This window comes from Trichoplusia ni, chromosome 8 (assembly GCF_003590095.1).
Source record: "Trichoplusia ni isolate ovarian cell line Hi5 chromosome 8, tn1, whole genome shotgun sequence".
NCBI lineage: Eukaryota > Metazoa > Arthropoda > Insecta > Lepidoptera > Noctuidae > Trichoplusia > Trichoplusia ni.
Window position 1 is genome coordinate 13,590,221 of NC_039485.1, and position 21,215 is coordinate 13,611,435.

At 33.7% G+C, this 21,215-nt stretch overlaps 1 protein-coding gene across 2 annotated transcripts in view; it reads left to right on the forward strand.

Moving 5' to 3' along the window:
* The first annotated feature begins 393 nt into the window (after window positions 1–393).
* The window catches only part of LOC113496511 (lachesin-like), a 72,522-nt gene continuing 51,700 nt past the window's right edge, over window positions 394–21,215 (forward strand). For both annotated transcript variants that reach the window (XM_026875749.1, XM_026875750.1), the window contains exons 1-2: window positions 394–766; window positions 15,119–15,313. In XM_026875749.1, coding sequence (XP_026731550.1) covers window positions 15,241–15,313 — 73 coding nt within the window. In that variant the 5' untranslated portion in view covers window positions 394–766; window positions 15,119–15,240. The remainder of the gene's footprint in view (window positions 767–15,118; window positions 15,314–21,215) is intronic.

Here is a 21,215-nt window from a genome sequence, read left to right on the forward strand (position 1 = left end):
TCAAAGCTACACACCCATCTTTATATAGACCATAAATCATGATAGCACCAGCTCGGTATCTAAAGAAGTTGGCCTATTTTTATTTTTCTACATATGAACAAGCAACAGCACGTGAAATTGGCAACAAAAAAGAAAAGGGAAAATCACACGGAGCGTAGCATCACGGGCCGACTCGGTTCGCGAACTACATTACAGTTTACATAAAAACATCGCGTTCAACGACAACGGGGCATCAACTTTCCCAGCGAAGACATAAGCGAAATTGAATTACACATATTGAAAAAGAAATGTGTAGCTTCTTGGTAGGCGTGGTTTTGTTCGAAGACTCCTCCTACCCAGTGATCCGCGCATGAATCGCGACGGCATCGCTCTCAAGTCGGGCGCGCGATCGTATGTCGCACAAACTAAGTCAGTGCGAACCCAGCCGCGCGCCGGGCCTGTGTCGCGCCAGCGCACAACTTGCCACTTCACACGACGAGCTTACTTCACGTTTGTGTTTTGTCGCGCGAATCATTATACACAAAACTTTCGTGTTAAGCTTTCGCAAAATTTAATATAACTTTACCGAATCAACAAGAGAAGTGAAACGGAGGAAAGTAATGACCGAAAACAAATATTTTGTTCATTAAACCGACGAGGTTTAAGTGGGATTCATGTTCAGTGACTGTGGCGAGGATGACAACCGCACAATTATTTATTACAGATATGTTTCATGAGCTATGACCTGTTCCAGATAATATAGCGTTTGTAAATTGAACCCGGATAGGTGAGTGACACTGCTAGACTTTATAAACTTATTAGTTATTAAATAACTAGCTTAAACAATAGCTCTATTGGCACAAAAAAGGTTTAAATTTAAATTAATCAAGTTTAGAAACTATTAAATATACATTATACAGTACTCATAGTGAACAAATTAAGGGCCAGGAATATTTAAAATAATTTTAAAGGTCAATAAATTATTCGTGTTTTAAGGTTTAGACCACCGAAATAAAGTTTAACATAAAGAAGTAGGTAAATCAAGTATTTCAAACTCATTAATAATGTCTGGATGTTTGTTCTTTAATTTGAAACAGTGGAGAAAGTTGAAACATGACCTTTCTTACAATATAATTACGTTTCAAACATGATTATTCTGATAACAGGACAAAAATAAGTTATTAGGTTGAAATACCAAAGGGATTTGGGGGAAAAAAGAGGAAAATAAGTATTATTATAAGATCTAAAGGATATTAAACACAGCCTGTGGCAAACAAAAAATGTTGTTGAATACTGCCCGTGACGTAGGCATCCACTTAGGGATTTTTCCAAATCGACCCTTAAGCGAGGTAAAAGGGATAAAGTACGTTTTCACGGGCAACGCCGCGGGCCAAGCGGCTAACAATAAATAAAGTTGCCAATTGCTCTCCTCAATGATACTCGAATTTTGTTACAAAAAGGGTCGAATTAAAGATTTATTCACATAATTGACCAATAGGACGACAATTTAAGGGAAAAAATGTTTTTCCATGTTCTGAAACACATAGAATTAGGGTATTTATAAAAATGATAATATTTTTATGAGTATATGAATCAGAAAACTAGATATACAATAGTCAATTTCAAAATTATTATTATTAAACTTTTACGTCATTCTGTAATTCATATTTATGCAATAGAAAATACGTCCTAAATTAAATTGTCACGTAAATTTTCCAAAACTCTTCAGAATATTTTTTCGAATTTATGTAATATTTGGCTTTTCCTTAAAATTAGGGTGCTCGGACGCGGCCGTTTGCATTTAAAAAAAAAATTATTTCGAGCGTAAGCTATTGTGTTTAGATTACAAGACACTATTATAAACATAAATAAATATATAGTTATGAATATTGCTTTCTTCTTTACTATTTATTTATTTTATATAATATCTCCGTTTGTGAACTCTCTGAAAATAAAATAGAAAGTCGTTAAATAAAACCTCAAAATGCTGGTTGAATGCGATTGTTATCAGTATATGCTTCACTTTAAAAAACAGTCAAAGACTTATTAAGAAGAGTTCGTAGAATTGTAATTAATTACTGAATTATTTTAGGCTCAATATTATTGTATTGAACCTCTTTTCATGACTTCTTGGAAGGGGAATAAAAACAAAAGTAAACGTAGGAGTTTAAGTGAGGATGTTTTATTTCGTAAAAAGAATAGATTTATTTTATGAATCGAAAATCGGGATCTTGATTCATCGGACCGCGTTAAATTTTTTATATCTGCGTGTTATCGCGTTGTCGTTTAAATACCTATACAGAGCTAAACACATATGTTTTTTTTAAGTTACATAAATAGATGGTATTTTGCCGAATTGTAAATTTACTCTTTGGCCTCCAAATAGCTCTACTTTTTATACCAAACTCAGTGGAGTCTTATAACCACATATCATCTTTGAAAACACCCTGTATAGAGAGTCAATAGATTTTTTTCATAAGTTGTTCATTAAGTTAAAAGCTTCTCGAAAGCTTAACAAGGAGCTTCGTCAGTTTTACAAAATGCGGACCAACATAATTTAATATTCTATTCATTTTCTGTATGAGTTCCTGTGTACGAATTTTTAGTAGATGTAGATAAAAAATGTATATCTTTAACTTACATTCTGAGGGGCTGCTGAAGAAACTGTATAATTGAAGAGTCTTTTAGGTTAAGGTGCTCCTGCCGCGGTTAGGATATCGATGGGTGATCAGTGCACTGAGCCTTTCTTCCCGTAATCAATAATTTTCAGCGAAAACGTTTGAAAATCGAGATTTTTGAAGATAGGTATCCCAATAAACGGAATTGATTAAAAGTTTCAAATCAGTTCAAATAAACTATTACAATAAAATGCCAATTTTCATACTTTACCCTGTACATTACGAGTATATCCGATAGAAAACGAAACTCTATTAGCATAAAAAAATATTCATAAAAGACTTCATAAACGTAAGGTAATTATTAAATACGCTTATCACAATAAAATGGTTAATACAAATAATTTATAAATCCTTACGGGTTATTATAATGTTATAATCACGTAGCATAATTTGCGAAAGCCCATTTCTCTTACATGTTTGAAACGAAGCCAAGTTAAATTATATGATCGTATCTGTGATTATGAGCAATATTAAAACAGGTTATCTTAATATGACACTAATGTGTGATATTAAAAGTCGTATTTATTTAAATATGTATTAAATTTTAGATTTTTAAATTTTAAGTTTTATTAAAATATTACTGGTTTGTTTAAGAATAAGTGTCATAGCCATAATGTTAGCCATAATGTTCTTAAAATTAAGAACCGTTTTCTTAACGATCAAGTTGGAATGATTTTTCTTATACAATTGCATCACACAGCCTTTTCAGCAATCTAAAACAAGAATATGATAGCTAAACAAATAAAAACGTCTGACCCGGTTTTAAAGAGGCATTTCAAAAACAAATTGAAAAAAATCCTTTCAAATAAAAAGGAACTGCATTCAAATTGGTTCAACTATTAAGATGCAACGGTGCGAAAGGCAGACACAAATATACACATAATCATCAAAATTGAAACATACGTTCAAAATTCAATAAGTACGTATTTCTACTGACTAAAACCTAAACCATGTTTCTATTGTATCCAAGTACACACTTGATCTGATTAAAGTTCTTTAGTTATTCCCCGCTAAAAGCGCAGTTAATAAAGCATAACTTCCCTCTAACTTTGAGAAACGGAGTGAAAAAAGTGTTCAAAGTGTAACAAATTTGTTTAATACAGAGTTTAAAGCTACTTGCGGAGTACTATACTAGTTAATTCTCTCGTATACGCTTTAGTAGATGATAAACACAAATAGTGTAAACTTACATAGAGTGTATGTAATTTATTTTGATTGAAACCCAAAAAGATGTGTTGTTTTAAAAACTGGACTCTCTAATGTGACAAAAAAGGTTACAATATTTTGCTATAAATTTGTGAAGGCGACTTAACATTGTTTTTAATCCTGTACTCTGAACTCTTTAGCCAGGCTGTTACCGTTGTAGAAGCGAGATAGCGCTATTCATTGCTCGTAGTGTCGTCTCACTTCCACAAAGGAATAATACTCGTATTAGAAGCTCCATAGTAAGTCTGTCATATCTGAGCAGAAATAATAGACTATCGAGCATAACTCGTACGTGCGTAAAGTAACAGTAGTGCAATGCCACATATTTTGTGATGACCTAACTTCAAGTACAACTCACAAAATTTACTTCGCTCATTCACATTCCCTGCAATTTTAAGTAAGATAGATCACCAAAACGCATGCAAATAGTAACAGCACAATCTCCTAACGTAAGGGTATATTTAACACGCCGCGATGCCTAGATTACGAATTGCAAAAGATAATTAAGATATCAAATTGTACGTCTTTTTGCAATTGCTAATTTTATTGGCCTGATAAAGCAGGCTTTATAAATACTTACTTTGATAGCATCTCAAGGACTTACCTTTTACAAGCTAAAAAGCAATTATTTCCCAAAACAGTCACTTTGACACATAATTACTTTTAATTCCAATCTAACCAACAGATTTCATTAAAAATAAATCAGGTAAGCTCCCAGTAGCCGGATGCAATTAAAATCAATTACAACTCAAAGGGTGATTTTTATTAGAACGGCTCTTATCTAAATAGTGTGAGAAGTACGCTTAAGTGGATTTGTAGACACGGAGGCAACGTTTCCGTAGCCGTGAGTAATTTAAAGACGGCCACGGTTGATATCTGTGGGCGCATCCATTACGCTCCAACAACGGGGTAGAAGTGTACCATAAATTATAAGGAGGAATACTTATTCGCTGATTTATATTGAGCTGTAAATTTTCTATCCTATACAGTATTTAGACACGTTTACTGCCAACGGTCTTTATAATAGCTGAGGCAGAGCGTATGTGGACGCGAGCCTCAATTACCGCGCCTGTTTGTGGCTTTAGTTGTTCCGTTGTGGACTTAGATATGTTACGTTGCGACCACAGAGTTTGTAGATTTTTGGAAGGATAGACGGTCTATTAGATTTTACGCAAATAAAACTGTGATTTAAATCATCGTATTGTTTTATAAAATGTGTTACATTTATATAGAAAAAGAGGCCTTTGTGTGGCTCGACCCAATATTTTACTTAAAGCGAAAATAAATCTGCGCACCCCGGTTCATGTCTGATTATTCAATAGTCTATAGCTTGACCTCTTTAGAAGGGATTTTCTAGCTTATTTTCTACTCGATTCAAATACTATAAATATCATAGGTGTCAGCGGATAGCCTTCAAACAAAAGCCTATATGATTTACCAACTACAAAGGCTATATCACAAAACGATGTACACATCAGGATCTATTTCCACGAGATTGATAGGCTACACATATATCAGTCGCGTTGTCCGTTTCGCTTGCAGAGTGCAGTCAAAAACTAAATAACTCTCTGTAAAGAGTCGACAGTTAAAATAAATACTAGGAAAGGCAGAGTAAACAAAATAAAAGACTGCGACTTGGTTTTAAGCCAACTTGAAAACACATATTCACCAAATTTCTTTGTTTAATAAATATTCATGAGTGATTGTTTAAGTACCGTCTAAAGGCGGTCTTTTTCGTTATTTGACAGATAATACAAAAATATCTTATTTGGCAATTGTATAAGTTTTATAGAAATTGTGACAAAATACTTTGATATAACGGTGCATAATTTAGCTATCTTTTTATCGTCAAAAAAATGAACTCAAGTTTATTATAACAATGTCTTATAACGTAATACGAGACCCCACATTTTTCTGAGAAACCCGGTCGTTACAAGTAAACTTTATCGTATGCCCTACATATTTTAATAACCAACATATATATATTCATCATATATATACTGAAACCGGCTTATATAATACGTACTCCAAAACGATTAACAATTCAAAAACATTTACCAAATGTTATGTTGAAAAGTAAATTAATGTTTAACTTAATACAATACTGTTTGAAACCGAAACATTTTTCACGTGTTAAACGTGCGCTAATAAAAATTAAAGGTTCCTCCGAGACGTTTATTGCCAACTATTTCGCCTTTTGCAGTAAAAGGGCCATGTTTGCTTTGGGTTGCTACCTGCGGTATTCAATACAGTCTTGTGGTTTGCGAACAAAACGCTGTGATGTTGTGTGAAAAATACACAACGAATATTTTGAAGGTATATATTTTATAAGTTTGCCTTTGCACTACTTCACTTTTAGTTTATTCAGAATATAAACTAAGAAGTATAATATAGCAAAACCTACGAAGAAAACTAGAAAATACGTACAAAAAATATCGAGACACACCATTTCGTAGTCAATTTTAAGAATATTGTATCTTGGTGTAGGTGACATTTTAAACATTCTAAGTAATATTTTGTACAAGTTTCTATTCATAACTCATTTCATTGACACTGAAATTCTAAGCCTTTAGATTAAAAAAAGCTAAATGTAAAAAAAAACTAATGAAAAATAATTATAGAATAATTCAAAACAAGTTATTGTTACTGGCCGCAATAATATTCCAACTGGTCCAAAAGATAAAATTGTTCAGTTGATAAGGACTGGCCATTTTACAACTAAACTTGCAACTTGTTACATCCCTAGAGGTGTGAAATGAAATATTACCTCTTTTTGTGAAATAGTCCGTTCTCAAAGGATTCATAATTTTGTCAACGTAAAAGTTTAAATCTGTGAATGAATTAAATTTTCTTTGAACGGGATATTAGTTTTTGTTACGCTCTTAATTAAATTATACTTACTGCAAATCAAATTGAAGGTGTAAAAAAAGACATATCCAATAATATATCGCTTATACCGGCAATATGATAATACGTCGATAAATCAATAAATTCATATTAATAATTCAAACTATTTTGTATAAAATTGCGATTCGTTAACATTTTTGACGGACAGACGGATAGCCTTTCAATGATCGAGCGATAAGAGTGAAAACAATAGGCCTCATTGTTAATGACTCCATCATATTACACAAAATTAAAATAAAGGGACAATAGAATAAAATCCATGAAGTTAATAAAAGTATTGATACTCAATATAAATGCTTTACAGTAAAATGAGAGAATTAATCCGATATTTCATCTCACAAATCCGCATGCCAGTTACCTATGAAAATAATTTGTACCGTTGTTCGGATTCCTGGTTTCTGTTTAAGTAGGTAAAGTATTTTAATATGATTATTTTATTCTCCTTTAGTATATTTTACAGACTTTGTAATAGATTTCTTGGCGTTTTAGTATCGTCTGCTAGCTATTTCTTTGAATAACAAAAAAAAAGGGATCAAATGCGCATAAAAACATTCAAAAGTCTGTTCACTCAGTGGACATTTCAGACTTTACAAAACAACATAAAAATGCAGTTGAATTGAGAACCCCTTTTTGAAGTCGGTTCAAAATTGCTAAATAATAACGTTTAAAAACTTGCAACTGTACAAAGCCGACATCTCTCTAGTAGTCAATATTTTGGTATCAAAAAGGTAATATTTTCCAAGCACTTTGAGGAACAGAGCTTGATGATGCATAATAAATTTAATACAACCTTCTCTACTGCGAATTGACCTGAAAGAGTTTAATACATAGTTTTCCTCGGGAAATGCCATATTACTACTACATTCTCTTTGAAAAGTAACGCAACGTGTATTTAACATAATTTAAAGCATATTTCTTAGTTTTAACTTTTTATTTTTATTTATTTACAACAGGCTGTAAAATCGTTTGTGGTTGTTCAGTAAAAGACAGACCAGTGTTTGAGATGTCTTTGAATTTAGAACATAAATAGAAAAAAAAACTTTTATTGCGTTTTTTGGCACGCATTTTTGAATGATTACAAATCATTCAAAATTGCGTTTTACTCCAATATCACAAATAACCCAAAATTTGTAGCACCAAACTTACCATTGTAATTAGATTGCAAAAAAATAATTAGTTCCAGGATTCGTATTTGCCACATACATCTTAATTTCAAGTGTGTAAAAGACAGCCTTACATTCAACCTTTTTTGAAATATATGAACACCTTTATAAAAAAAAAATCCACTTATATTTTAAACTTGAAATAATGTTGTTCCTCCGTAGATAAATTTGCGGCTCTCGGTCACTGTCCGTTGGAAATCAATATCCGCCCGATATGTGCCTATCATTTTGACATCTAGAATTTCGTACGCAGCTTATGGTAACGAATAAGTCAAGGGCGGAGTGTTAGCGGGTAGCGATATGTTAAGACAAAGGTATTTTTAGTTAATCTCCATTGGTAATAAATTGAAAAGTATTTTTTATTATTAATGAGATGGTACTTAAGCGAAACAGTGTCATTAATTGTGTTAGAGCACGGCTTTGATTTTATGTAGGTTTAATATTCTTTTTATAGGGTTCTATTTGTATTTTTAAACAACGTAGGATTTTTCAGTAAGTTGCGAGGATTAGAGTAAAAATAAAGTAAGCGTTCTAACAAATATTGAGTTCTTTAAGGCAGCATATCTTGTTAGTCACGTCCATTATAAAAAAAGCAGATCTATCAACGTCCAGTTAAAATCTCTTACCGTTAATTAATAATCACACTTATTTACCTCTTACACTAATTAAAAAAAATGCCACGGAAACAAACATATCACGACAGTCATTCTCATTAAAAAGTAGAAAAGTTTTTCAAATTGTTTAAGTTAATATTGTTAAAGCGCTGACAGGGATTAAAGAGAGATGAATAAGTGCAACTATTGGTCAACGGCAAGACTATTTTATTTTAATTGGACATATACTGTTCTGCTTTTTTAAAAATTACACTTATCCCTTTAATCCTCAGGTATCCAAATCAACCAAAAACAAACACATCACATTAAAATTGAAAGCCAATACGTCCCGCTAACATACGGCGGTGCCTTATCGCCGATATTCGTAGCGTGTTGTATGACGGGCCAGTTTTTGTGTGACACGTTACACCCGCTATTCATTAGGCCCACGCTGCTGTCCATGTCCGCATTAATTACAGGACGCCTCTGACGAATGACACGCAAATACGCCAAATAAGGCAATAACAAGAGCTGAATAGAGCGTTGCATTGACAAATCTTGCTTTGGATATTGTGGCATATTAATATGAATATGTTTTTGTAATGAGTTAGTATTTGTAAAAGATGGGGTGAGGTTTAAATTATACAATGTACTAGTTCGCATCGCATTGCCATCGCCTCGTAGAACTGGGTAAAAGGGTGAAGAGTTAGATGGGGTTACTCCTTGGTCCAGCACACTTTTCTGTCTTTTCTAAGGCTGGAGAATAGGTTGACCTTTGGATCATCAAATTATGAACGCTATGTCTCGATTTCGGATCAATGCAAAAACGTCCCTTGAATCCACTGAAAGTGGCCCTGAACAAATGGTGTCTGAAAATTAATTAATTAAAAAAATTTCTGTTGTAAAAAAGATCTCAACATGCATAGTTTTCTCGACATTTCGAGTACATATCTAAAAACACTATTCTGTATAAACAATACTAGTCGGTGTCAAAATCTACACAAATGCTTCTAATGATTGATACCTTAACTATTAAGACCTATTAGACCTTCACACAAGTAAACGCTTTGACTTTTCAATCTGCCAACTTGTCATCGTTATTAAAAATACTTTATAAACGAAAATTTAATTGCCAACCAAATTTAAATCGACGTGTAATATGAATGTTCAACCGGTATGGTAAAATAATCCGCATATTTCGACGCAGTTTCTTTCCTGCGCTACATCGCAGGCAATTACGATAATTATTGAACTTTCCATACAATGGATTCTGCCCATGAGGCTTAAAGTAAAAAGCGCTATTAACAATTTTAATGGCTTCGAATGTGCATCTGAATTTCTCAGTAAATGACGTGCTGAAGTTAGTTTTACGTCATGTAGGAGTCGTTGACAATACTGAAAAATTGGTGACTTTCAAGCGCACTCTCTATTTCTTTATAGCCCAATGAAAAGGCTATCTGACGCAACTGAAATAAATCAGGCTAATGATACACATTTTTACGTGCGTTCTAAAAAACCAAAGCTATATTTGTTACCACAAAAAACATTCTTGTCATTGCGTGTCTTTAAATCACAAACTTTAAAATTCGTTTAGTACGATTCTGACTCACTATACTGAGATATCCGTACGAATAGACTAAAACGGACTGATGGACAGACATCAGTGCCGCAGTAATTGGTTTCCAGTTTTACCCTCAGATACGGAAACCTAAACGCAAAACTCCTATTCAACGAACACCACGGCACTCATCCCCCAACTCCAGAATTTTGGATACACACATACACATAATAAATGTCAAAGTGATATTTGCTAAAAGTACATACATAAATAACTAAACACGAGTAATCATCGCATTCTGTCGAGTCAGTCGCGGGTGACGTCCACTGATCAGTCCAGTTTATAATTGCCACCATTACAAATGAGGCCGGTCTGCCAATTCTACGAAAGCAGAAATGTGTTTTCAGTAGCGCGGCCATTCATTTGAGTATATTGTGTCAACTCTCGAATTGATGATTTAAATGAAAATTGCAATCGGTTTGATTTCCTGGCGTTAATGTTGCTAAGTACGGCACTGATTAATGTTTGATGATATAAGACTGATTGTGAGTGAAATTTCTGGATAGTGCGATGGAAACTAACAAATGTGAATTGGAATCACGATACTGAGGCTCCCGTACAAAAGGGCTAAAAAATAAAAAAATGCAAAATCAATCGTCTTATCTTTCAGCATTGGAATGCTTTCAACATCTTAGTTTATAATGAAAGAACCAAGAGTTTATGAACAAGAAGTCTTCACTTCACATATTTACTTCTTGTCATCATAACACTCACAATTTTGCAAAGAAACATGCATTTACCAACTTTCGAGAAAATATTTCAGAATAATTGACTAAAAAAATATGATATCTTCCTTGTGTTTTAAACATTTTTATTGCGTTCTTTGTTCGCAAAAACTAATCAAGTGAAACAATCTTAAAGTTCGCTACTTAGAAACAATTTGAACCACTTGCGAATTGAAATAATTCACTGTGCCCCAGCGCGTAACTTTGCAGCTTAACCCACAAAATAATGTAGTAGCACGTAATGGAACACAAAACACACTTGTTTTCACGTAATCTGGAGACAGATGTACGTCCCATACGAAAGTACGGATAGCAACAGCATCTTAAAAACGCAATAAAATTTACAAAACACGAAACTCTAATATCATCTCGTATCTGATTGCTGTAACTGCAAAATAATTAATTTGTAACACACTCTTCAAGTAATTTATAAAAACAAACTTGTTGTACATTATACTGTTAAGATTTTTTATAAACCTTAGTCTATTCAAAGACTTTTATTGCATACCGTACTTAGTTTATCTAGTGTATTTGCGGTGAAATATATCACATACGGACTATCTCGTATAGAAGCTTGAATGGAATGTGTTATGGCTATAAATCACAAAACAAAGGTCGCGATCGTGTCCGTCTGTTTTACTCAGCTTCGTTGTGGTTCATGTGTCTCAAATAAAAGTTATGAGTATTGATTCCAGGATTAATATCGATTTGGTTGTGTTTTTAAATAGTCACGTTGTTAGTCGCGTCACAATGCTTCAATAAAACTTTTTATCAAGCCAGAAAAGTGCATTGTTTTTAGAGAGAATGGCGTCTGTATGTCGTAATGCTGAAGGCACCATCGTCTAATGTTGTATCAGCAGTTTTAAAATCACGACTGTGCGCTACACGCGGTGTAGCGTGGTATCTCTAGGTAGAGTTATAATAACTTATTTAATGAAGGTCTACTCACTTGTATGTAACGGGTACTTACATACAAGTGAGTAGACTTCGGACCCAACCGGAGTCCTTGATAATGTCCAGATGCTTTGGTGTCGCAAGTAGAACTGAGATTGACGGCTCCATTGCCCACCATAACAGGGTTGGACGATCTTTATGTTGCACTGAAACGGATTCATCTACAACAAAAAGACACGCTTAACATTCACTTTACAACGAAACATTCTAAATCCTTATCAAGCAAAACGCAAGAAGTAAATTATGTGAACATTCACAACTCAGTGTCGTTCAACAGAAGGGCGTTAAGGAAACGCATAACGTTCGCCGGCATTAATTACAACTTCCGATGGCGATCGCAACGTTATCGCGGCTCAAACGCGCTTGCGTTCAGTTCCGGCGATTTGTCATTGCCAAGCTGTTATCGTATGGGTTATTGCTATGGTTTTTAAGTATGTATTTTATATATTTTTGGTTTATTTACAAAGTAAAAAAACGCTTTCGTAATTAGATAGTTGTATTATCAAATTATTTTAAGCGTTATTCGAAAGTGATCAAAGATTCAAACAATTCTCGTATCTTAATGTACGGGATGAGGAATCTTTTTTGTCATTTCGCCTAAATCCGTTCAGTGTTTTTGCGTAATACATTAACAAACATCGATACATACAAACTTTCACGTCTATATTAAAGTAGGGTTCGAAAGACCGCTGCATCTGATGCTAAAATACTGAAGCATGCCTACCATTTCAATTGAACGTACCACATCGTAACAGACACAATTCCCAGGTCTCCAAACACTAATATAGAGACTATAAGGTCAAGGCTCGCAGAACCTAGTTGCTATTTACACTAGGAAACCGACAAACTCCACGGTTGTTGTCAAACATACCCAAATTACGCACGTGAGTAAACCTCGAACATCGACAGACGTGATACACCGATGTTTGGGAAGATAGTGTTAGTAACAGTATTTGGCAGGTCACAGTTAATCGATAAGATGTTATCGGTGTCCAACCGATGTTACACACGAGAAACGATCTTTGACATGTGACTAGTACCACAGCTAGTAGTTATATGTAACTTTGACAGCTGCCGCAAACGTTTGACTGATTAAAACTTGCTTGAAACGGTGTAACTGAGTTCGGTTTTATTTGTAAAAGATTAGTTTTGTGGTACTTTAATTATTTTATATAATTCGGACTTATGACACTGAAGGACTCAAAGAAATAAATTTTGTAGGTTCTCTATTTTATTTGTTACCCACCAACAAAAGAAATGATTAAACAAGGAAACCTCGATCATTATTATCACTATTATTTGTTGTATTGAGAGCAGATATACATCGTCATCTCGGTTCATGAGATATTCTGATAACGGACGGACAGACAGAGAGGCCTCAGTAATAGGCTTCTATATTGTACCATTTTTGTACTGAAAACTAAAAAATAAACCGACTTAGAAAAAACAGCACTTAAAGCGAAAAATTAACTGGGTTGAAAATCATAGAGTAATCTTGAACTTTAAAAAAAACACGGTTCTTCTACTACGACAGCACATACTTAAAAATACCATCTGATTTGAAAAACGATTTATATTTGAAGTCGCTTAGCAAAAGATAATTTTATGTATTAGCTACATACTTATTACAAGAGGCCTGCATTGAGAATGTGCCAAATCATAAACATGCACCGGGCATGAGGAAAACCGCACTTTCCAAACCAGCTTATAAAAATATTCCATTAGCTAAATGTGTGACGTAATGCACATTCTATTACATAACAGAATCAGGGGCCAAAAGACACCACCGTATCCATTTTTGTGATTATATTATGTGGTGTGCGGTCGTATAGAGTCACTGGAAGAGCCAATTTTGTTTCTTAGAAATAAGATGTATAAAACCGGTCAACAGGTGAGTCAGACTCGCAAACTGAAGGTGCTGTACTAACAATATAAATAAATATTTACTTCGGGCAAAAATGGTCATCTATCAAATTCCTGACCAAATCGAGGCATTGCCACGATTTTTAAATTTGAAAATGAAAAAAACAACAGAAAAGTCTTTAATGTCTAGCTATCACGGTTGATACAATACAGTCTGGTGCTACAATACTTTGAATTTTAAAACGTACAGGTGAAATTAATCAATAAGAACATTTTATAATCAACTTTCAGTCAATTATAATCATAGAAGACAATTTTTCCAATAACTCATCCTGACAGTCACTTAGTAATAACAATTAATTACTAAACTGCACACGTAGGCACACGTATTCAACCTAATGTAGTTATAACAATCATTCATCATCTTCTAGGCAAATGAATACATCAATAAGCTTTGAACATTTTTGATGGCATAAACGTTGTAATGGCTCTTCCAGTGCTATAGGTCCGTGTCTGGCAGGCACGCGGGCTGTGTTTATGCTGCCTCCAGCGAATCTTTGATATCAAATTCTTTTAGAACCTACCGCACGTAGCTGCCCCCACATTCACTCATATTTTAGATAACGTTCGACTGTTTCTGGTGCTCTACCGAATGTGAATAAAAATACGAATATTTTACCGAACCCCGGACTCGTGCATAGATACCGGAATTTATTGTTAGGTTAGGTTATATTTTTATTTCGCTTTTGATGAATAAAATACTGCGTTGATAGAATAGTGTTCACAGATCGCTGGGAGCCAATGAGCAAATATTTTCTAAAAACTTTTTATTGATACTATTTAATTTAATTTTGCTGAATATAATGGGGTTTTGTTGGAAATATTTATATATTCCTGATACCAATTATAATAATAATTGGTGTAGTCGTTGAAATAAGAATCGGAATATATTTGTGAATAATTTGTAACAGCTGAAAATAACATCATTTATTTTTGTTTTTATCGTTGGTATCAAAACATTTTTATTTGGATGCTATACGGAAGAGAGGGACATTTGTACCTTATCCTGTGAATGAATTAGGTTCGAGTTGAAATGAAAAATCAAAAACATACCGACGTTCTAATGAAATTTGGTTACTGTTCGCATTACCTACATGGGGTTTGTCACAGTAAATATAAAGATATATATACTGTGGTTTTGTCCTGTAATAATAGTTGTATATAGTCAATAAATACACTGCTACTGAGATTTAAACATGATGGTCTTGAATAATAAGTTTATTAGTTCACCCTTAGTGGCTGACTCCTTCACTCATTCAAATAATTAATCCTTTCAAAATGTTACTAATTGAATAACTATATACTTTCTAACATATTCAATTTATTTTATACTTATCTTAATATTTCCATTAAAACTTTCTGTCTTTTTCAGATACGTCAAACACAATACAGTACAGATGTCATAGAATGCTAGTGAATAAAATGACTCGTCGAAAGTGCGTGTCGCGGTGGTTGGGTAGATGGCAGCACCGGACGGTGACGCGCTGAGGCAGCATGGCGACGCACGCGCAGGGCGGTCCGCTCGCGCGCCTCCTCGTTTTAGCAGTCTTACATGTCAATTTTATAGGTAAGTTCGTATGTAGAATATAATAAATCATCTTTTTTGTAAATCAGAGCTTTTCTACTCTAAAAGAACTTATTATTGTTGTTGTGAAAAAAGGACGCTCTAGACAAGGTAGTGAACTACTATGCTGTCATATCTACAATAATACCTGGCGGTAGGCCCTCAGTCATAGCACATATCGTACTTAAGTGATACTTAGCATTAACAACGTATTAATATACCGCGGAATTTTCATGATAGAAAAAAGCATTTTTTTTTTCTAAAGCTTTGATTCGTAACTGGTTGAAATAGACCATTAGAGAAAGATTTCATTACGGTATATCTACTGTTTCTACTTACTATCTTAACTCATAAGATACATATAACAAATAATTACCTATAGCTTCGATTAAATATGTCAAATCACTATTCTACTTATAATAAATTCTAAACACTTACAAAAACGTGTCCACAGTCCAAATAGTTCCGCACTGTGTGGTCCATTATACAGAAATGAAGTCACCGAAATGTTCTTTTAAAATGTGTTTAAAATACACAACAGCACTTTGTAGTGACAGATTGTACGTACATCGCCCAAGGGGAGCAAACCACGTTGTTTTGCTTTGTTTACTTCTAAAATAGCATTACCTAAGTCGTAAACAACTGTCATACAGTACTTTTTTTACTTTGTTTTATTTTAAAATGTCAAAACCTACTTTTTTATAATGGTCGTGTTAATGTCACAACTAGAACTGCTTCATTTTTTGTGTCAAGTGCCATATTAAATACTAAATGAAAAAAATAATAAAACTGTTTATAAACGTCGCCGCGTGGTCGAAATACAAAAATAATATAAGATTTTTATTAATGTTTGTTAAAATAAAATACAGAGTAGAAATATTTATTTCATCGTCAGTCTTTTGTCGTTGTAATAAAACGACAATGCATTTATTTAAATATGGAATATTTGAACACTTATTTAACTTTAAAATGATTCAAAAGGAGTATTTATTACCTTCTGTTGGCCACCTTGATAAAAATGATTATTCATTTTATAAAAAGAAAATTCCTATTTTAAAATTTACCAACTTATTACTTGTAATTTATACCTTTTAAATAACAGTGCACGGCGAATTTTGTTTCATAAAATATAAAACCTATGGAACTCAGTAAGCAAATATGTAAGCGGCCAGCATTTTAATTATTAAACCTCTATGTTAGTATTAAAATTGTATACTATGAAGGTCGTAAAAATCTATAGGGAGTAGGTAGAGGTAGCTCTTTTTATAGTACATATTTAGTTTGTAACCTGTTATTACGAACACAGTGCACTTAAAACTACTTTTCTGTTATCTGTATTAAAAGTTGTAATAATTTGTGTTTTGGGAGCACCTTTTCGGCTATTACTGTTCGCTATCCTACCCCGATTATGAATGTAATTTTATAGGATACAATGGTCTGTGAAATTCTTTATTTTTTATTCCACTAATATAAATTTATTTAGCTTTGTTCATAATCAGAATAAGTGCGATCCAGTATTGCAATTTCCTATAAAGATAAGACACATTATTGCTGTGATGTACATAATACGTAGAGGTCTTAACACTCGACGACTATAACCTTAAGAACTATCAGAAAAAAAGATAAAAAAAAATCGCAAGAACTGTCCCTTACATAATAATTTTTCTAACATAAATTAGTAATAAATTCACATAACCTCCGACACACTGTCGATGTCAACATATTACGTACAAAAGTAATTTAGTATTTCGTCATTACTTTGACCTGAACAAACGAGACTCCACTTTCTCATTTTTACGCCTGTGTTACTCTGTCTCGTAATAAAGTAAATCGCGGGGCATCTGTTTATCTAGGACATTATGTGGCTTGTCAAAGCCTAAACTCAGCAGACTGTAAGGGCGCGGATAGACAGACGGCAAAACGCGCTAAGCAAAACATTGTTTGTTAAAAGTATGCCTTCATTTTTTAATGTTGGGGTGAAATGTTTTGACATTACTTTTATGAGCATCGGAAGAATTAAAAGACGTAGTTAAAATTATGCTGGTTTTATAAGTTCTTAAATCAGTGCTTTTTAATTTGATTATAATTAATCTGTCTGTATATTTAATAGCTTCGTACTATCAGAACAGTTCGTGTCAGGACATAATAATTTATTCAACCATGTGTTGAATAGCAGCTTTGCAAAAAAAAATCATTTTTATAAGTATGATGTTTTTCACTGAAAAGTGTAAAATAAACTCCAATTGGTATTCAAGAAGATTCAGATTGGTAATCGTCGTCAAACCCCAAAAACTACAATACTTAATTTCAATACGTCTAATGCATCTTCAAAGTCACAGTGACACATACTCCGCCCGTGAGTCCGCACCTCAACACGACGTTTACAACATTTGGGCCCGTGTTCCCAACGCTTTGTTTTCGACTCTCTCTCATTCCACAAAGTGCAAGCTTTCGCTACGTTAGCGAGGAACGTTTTATAATAGTAAACTATTGTGCTTTACACCATTATGGTAACGAAATGAATCTAGGAATTAGTGAGATGAATATTTCTGACGTACTTGTTCTGTGAATTTTTGCTTTAGTACGATATTGCATTAAAAAAAATGCGCTATCTGTAGGTATACTTAATATTTTTGATTATTAATTCTAAAGGACCTTTTTAAGGATCTGGATACTCTCAAAGAAAGCCCTGCAAAATAAAAAAGTACAAAGATTCATAACAAGATAGAATCCGGCCTCTATTACCTTATATTTTGCGTATACTGTATTTTTAACAACTGTAAGAGCTAGCCGCTTGCCTTTTCTTGTCCATACAAATTACATTTTTAATCCGGGTATTAAGAGTAATCACGTGACTGATAAAGAAATCAAGACAATCCAACATTCACATAGTATAATGGTGTTAAACTTTCAATTAAAACTTTATAACACTGTAAACCCATTTTACTCAAATTACATTGTTCGCACAACACGAAAATGCTCGTTTTATTTACATAAAGTGCTGTACAAACACAATAATGTATATCTTTTAATTATTGTTAAAGTGAAGATACTTTAAATTACTCTCAACTACAACTTCAGAACTTCGCTTCTTCGTTCCAAAGTAAGTACCGCACGCAGTTAAGACTTATTGAACGTTTTTTCAAAAGTTCTTATTAATAAGTCAAACATCGCTTGTAAAGAGAATTTATGGAGAAAAATACACAAATTTCCTTTTCATTGACCGTCTTCACTACACTTCTAACATTCTTAAACATGGCTTCCTCTTCAAGCCTCTACGAATTACTAGTGGGATATTTAAAGAATTTTCCTGAAAGGCAATATTAATTAACCACGTCATTAAGCGGTCCCTTTATACCTTCAAAGTGCTGGCAAAAAAAAAACAGTATTTAATGTTTGCGTACAATAAATCCAGTGAGACATTTTGCAAATGGATTTTTTGTAGTCACATTTGAAGCAATTCATTCGACGTTGATAAAAATATAAAAGCTTCGTGGAGTAGCGAGGATAACCCTTTTACAACTCAAAGCGACGTTCGGCATCCTCATTGAAAAGCCGTTGAAAGGTCAAAATATAGAGAATACACCGCGTCACGTGCTGATTGCTGATATCCACTTGATTTGAAGTATTCAAGCCTCGTCCAAATGGTTTCTACGAAGACCTTCTTGTTTCGAGTAGCTAGTTCGAACACAGCGACATTTGATACGAATAAGTAATTAGAAACTGGAACGTAAACTTACAAAGTGTCGAGTCTATAATATAAAGAAAGTGACGGTTAATTGATATAGCTTTGCAACTTTGTCAAAAATAATATATTTAAGCCCTTAATATTCAACTATAAAACTCTATGTGAAGTCTAGTATTTTGTTCAAAAAAATCTAACGATCTAATAAATAAATTAGTCAGTCAAGCAATAACATATATTATAATGAATGGTACTTTAGTAACTCGGCGAATATGTTGGAAAATAAGTTTATAAAAGATTAGTCAATTAAAATTAAATCGACTTTCAAGTTTAATTATTTATTTCACAATTAGAGAATGAACTTTTCATATTTTCTATTCAATTAAAATGGAATATTTACGTCTTTGTGTAAATGAAGATATTTGCAACAAGTCTATTTATTTTCGGTAATCTAGATTTAATCTGAACCAAACTCGCACATACAAAAACAACGCGAGAGCTTGTCGCGACAGTATCCAAACACGACTCGCGACGGGATTGAATTAATCTCGTTCTAAAATTTTCACTTGCCACCTTATCTCCTGTCGTATTGTCGTTTTATTGTGCCTACCCTGGAACCATTAGCGAAAATGTCACAGCGAGGGCATTGTAATCGCGCGCCCGCGGCCGTCCCGCACAATGATGCGGCCGTTCGACCCCGCCCGGCTACACTCGCCTTTTACCTTTACTATGATACAAATTTGAGTTTCTATAATAAATGAGAATACCCCCAGCACTCGCATTATTTACGGAATAGAACGCCGCTTTACCTTTCCACAATCCCGAAGCGAATTCCAGAGATAGCTCTCGATCGACGTAGAAAGCTTAGCTGCGGAACGTATGAATGAGTAAACACTTTTACGAATTGTGTCGTCTACATTTCACCTCTCGGATTCTTCGCATAGAGTTAGCAAATCTCGTGTGGTGATTCACGTCACGTTGCGAGCGAGTGGCCGACAAAGGAAAGAGGGCTTGCATACCTTATTACCACCTTTTTGCCAAATCCCTACTTATGTGAAACATGACGCACTCGCGTAGGCAACTCGGAATGACAACTACGTGTTAACCTGAAATAATGTACTCCCTAGCTGTTATAATCATTCTGTTCTCCTTAAAGATCTTTTTTTTATTATTTAGTTTGTATCTTATTTTAAATTCATTGTTCATAGCCATTTAACGCGTCTATGTGGTTTAATGCGAATCATGCGTTCCAAATCTCAACATTAAAACTATGTCGACTTAATAAATCTTTTGTAATAATAGTACGACTGACTTTGATATCAACTACGCCAGCTCTTTCTTTCTCTTAAACTGCTTTGTACTTACAGTTTTACTTATATTTAAATTATATAATCTTCGGCTAGTTCATAAATAAAACACGCGAACTTCCAAACCGTTAGATAATTAGGGTCTATTTATTTCTTTGCATATTTTCCCACATCAGAATGTCACCGCGGCTCTCTTTGCAATTAATCAGAAAGTCAATGAGCCATTTTGTTTGGACAACGCCGATGAGTAATCCTTCCCTCGTGACTTAGTGACGGACCCGAAATAACATTTACGTCAACTTAGAATTTTCACTTTTTTTTATAACAAAGCGTTGTTTGAAGTTCGTTGTTAATTTCGGAATTGTGATTTGTTTTTATGAAAAAAAAACATTTATTACCTGATTGTAAAAGTAAAAAAAAATAACTTGAAGTCAGAAATTGAAAAAAAATCGTGACAGTTTAAATTAAAAACGTCTAATCTTTACTAAATTTTCTGTTAAATTTTAAGCGTTTCGGTTCTTAACTGACTTAACGATAAATCCGACACTAATTATAATTGTAGTATAAAAATTCCGAATCTAAAATACCGAAGTGTATCACAAAGATATATCGAATGCAAATTCGAATCACAACGTTACTCAGACAATGAAACGCAAATGCAAAAAGCAGGCTCGTATTTATTGCTGTTATCTTATTTGCATGCAATTCTGTATATTGCTGTCCCCGCCATACACCATAAGCCGTACTGGCTTCCGACTTGTTTATAGAATATTCGCTCATAAACATGCAGATTGCGGATGAGACGCGTTTTTATGTAAAATTGGGGAAAGGGGAGCAGTTTTATTTATTACCCTCTTGACTCCGCGGCGTGTCACAGTGACAGAACGCTCGCCTGAGAAATTGCCCGTAGTTC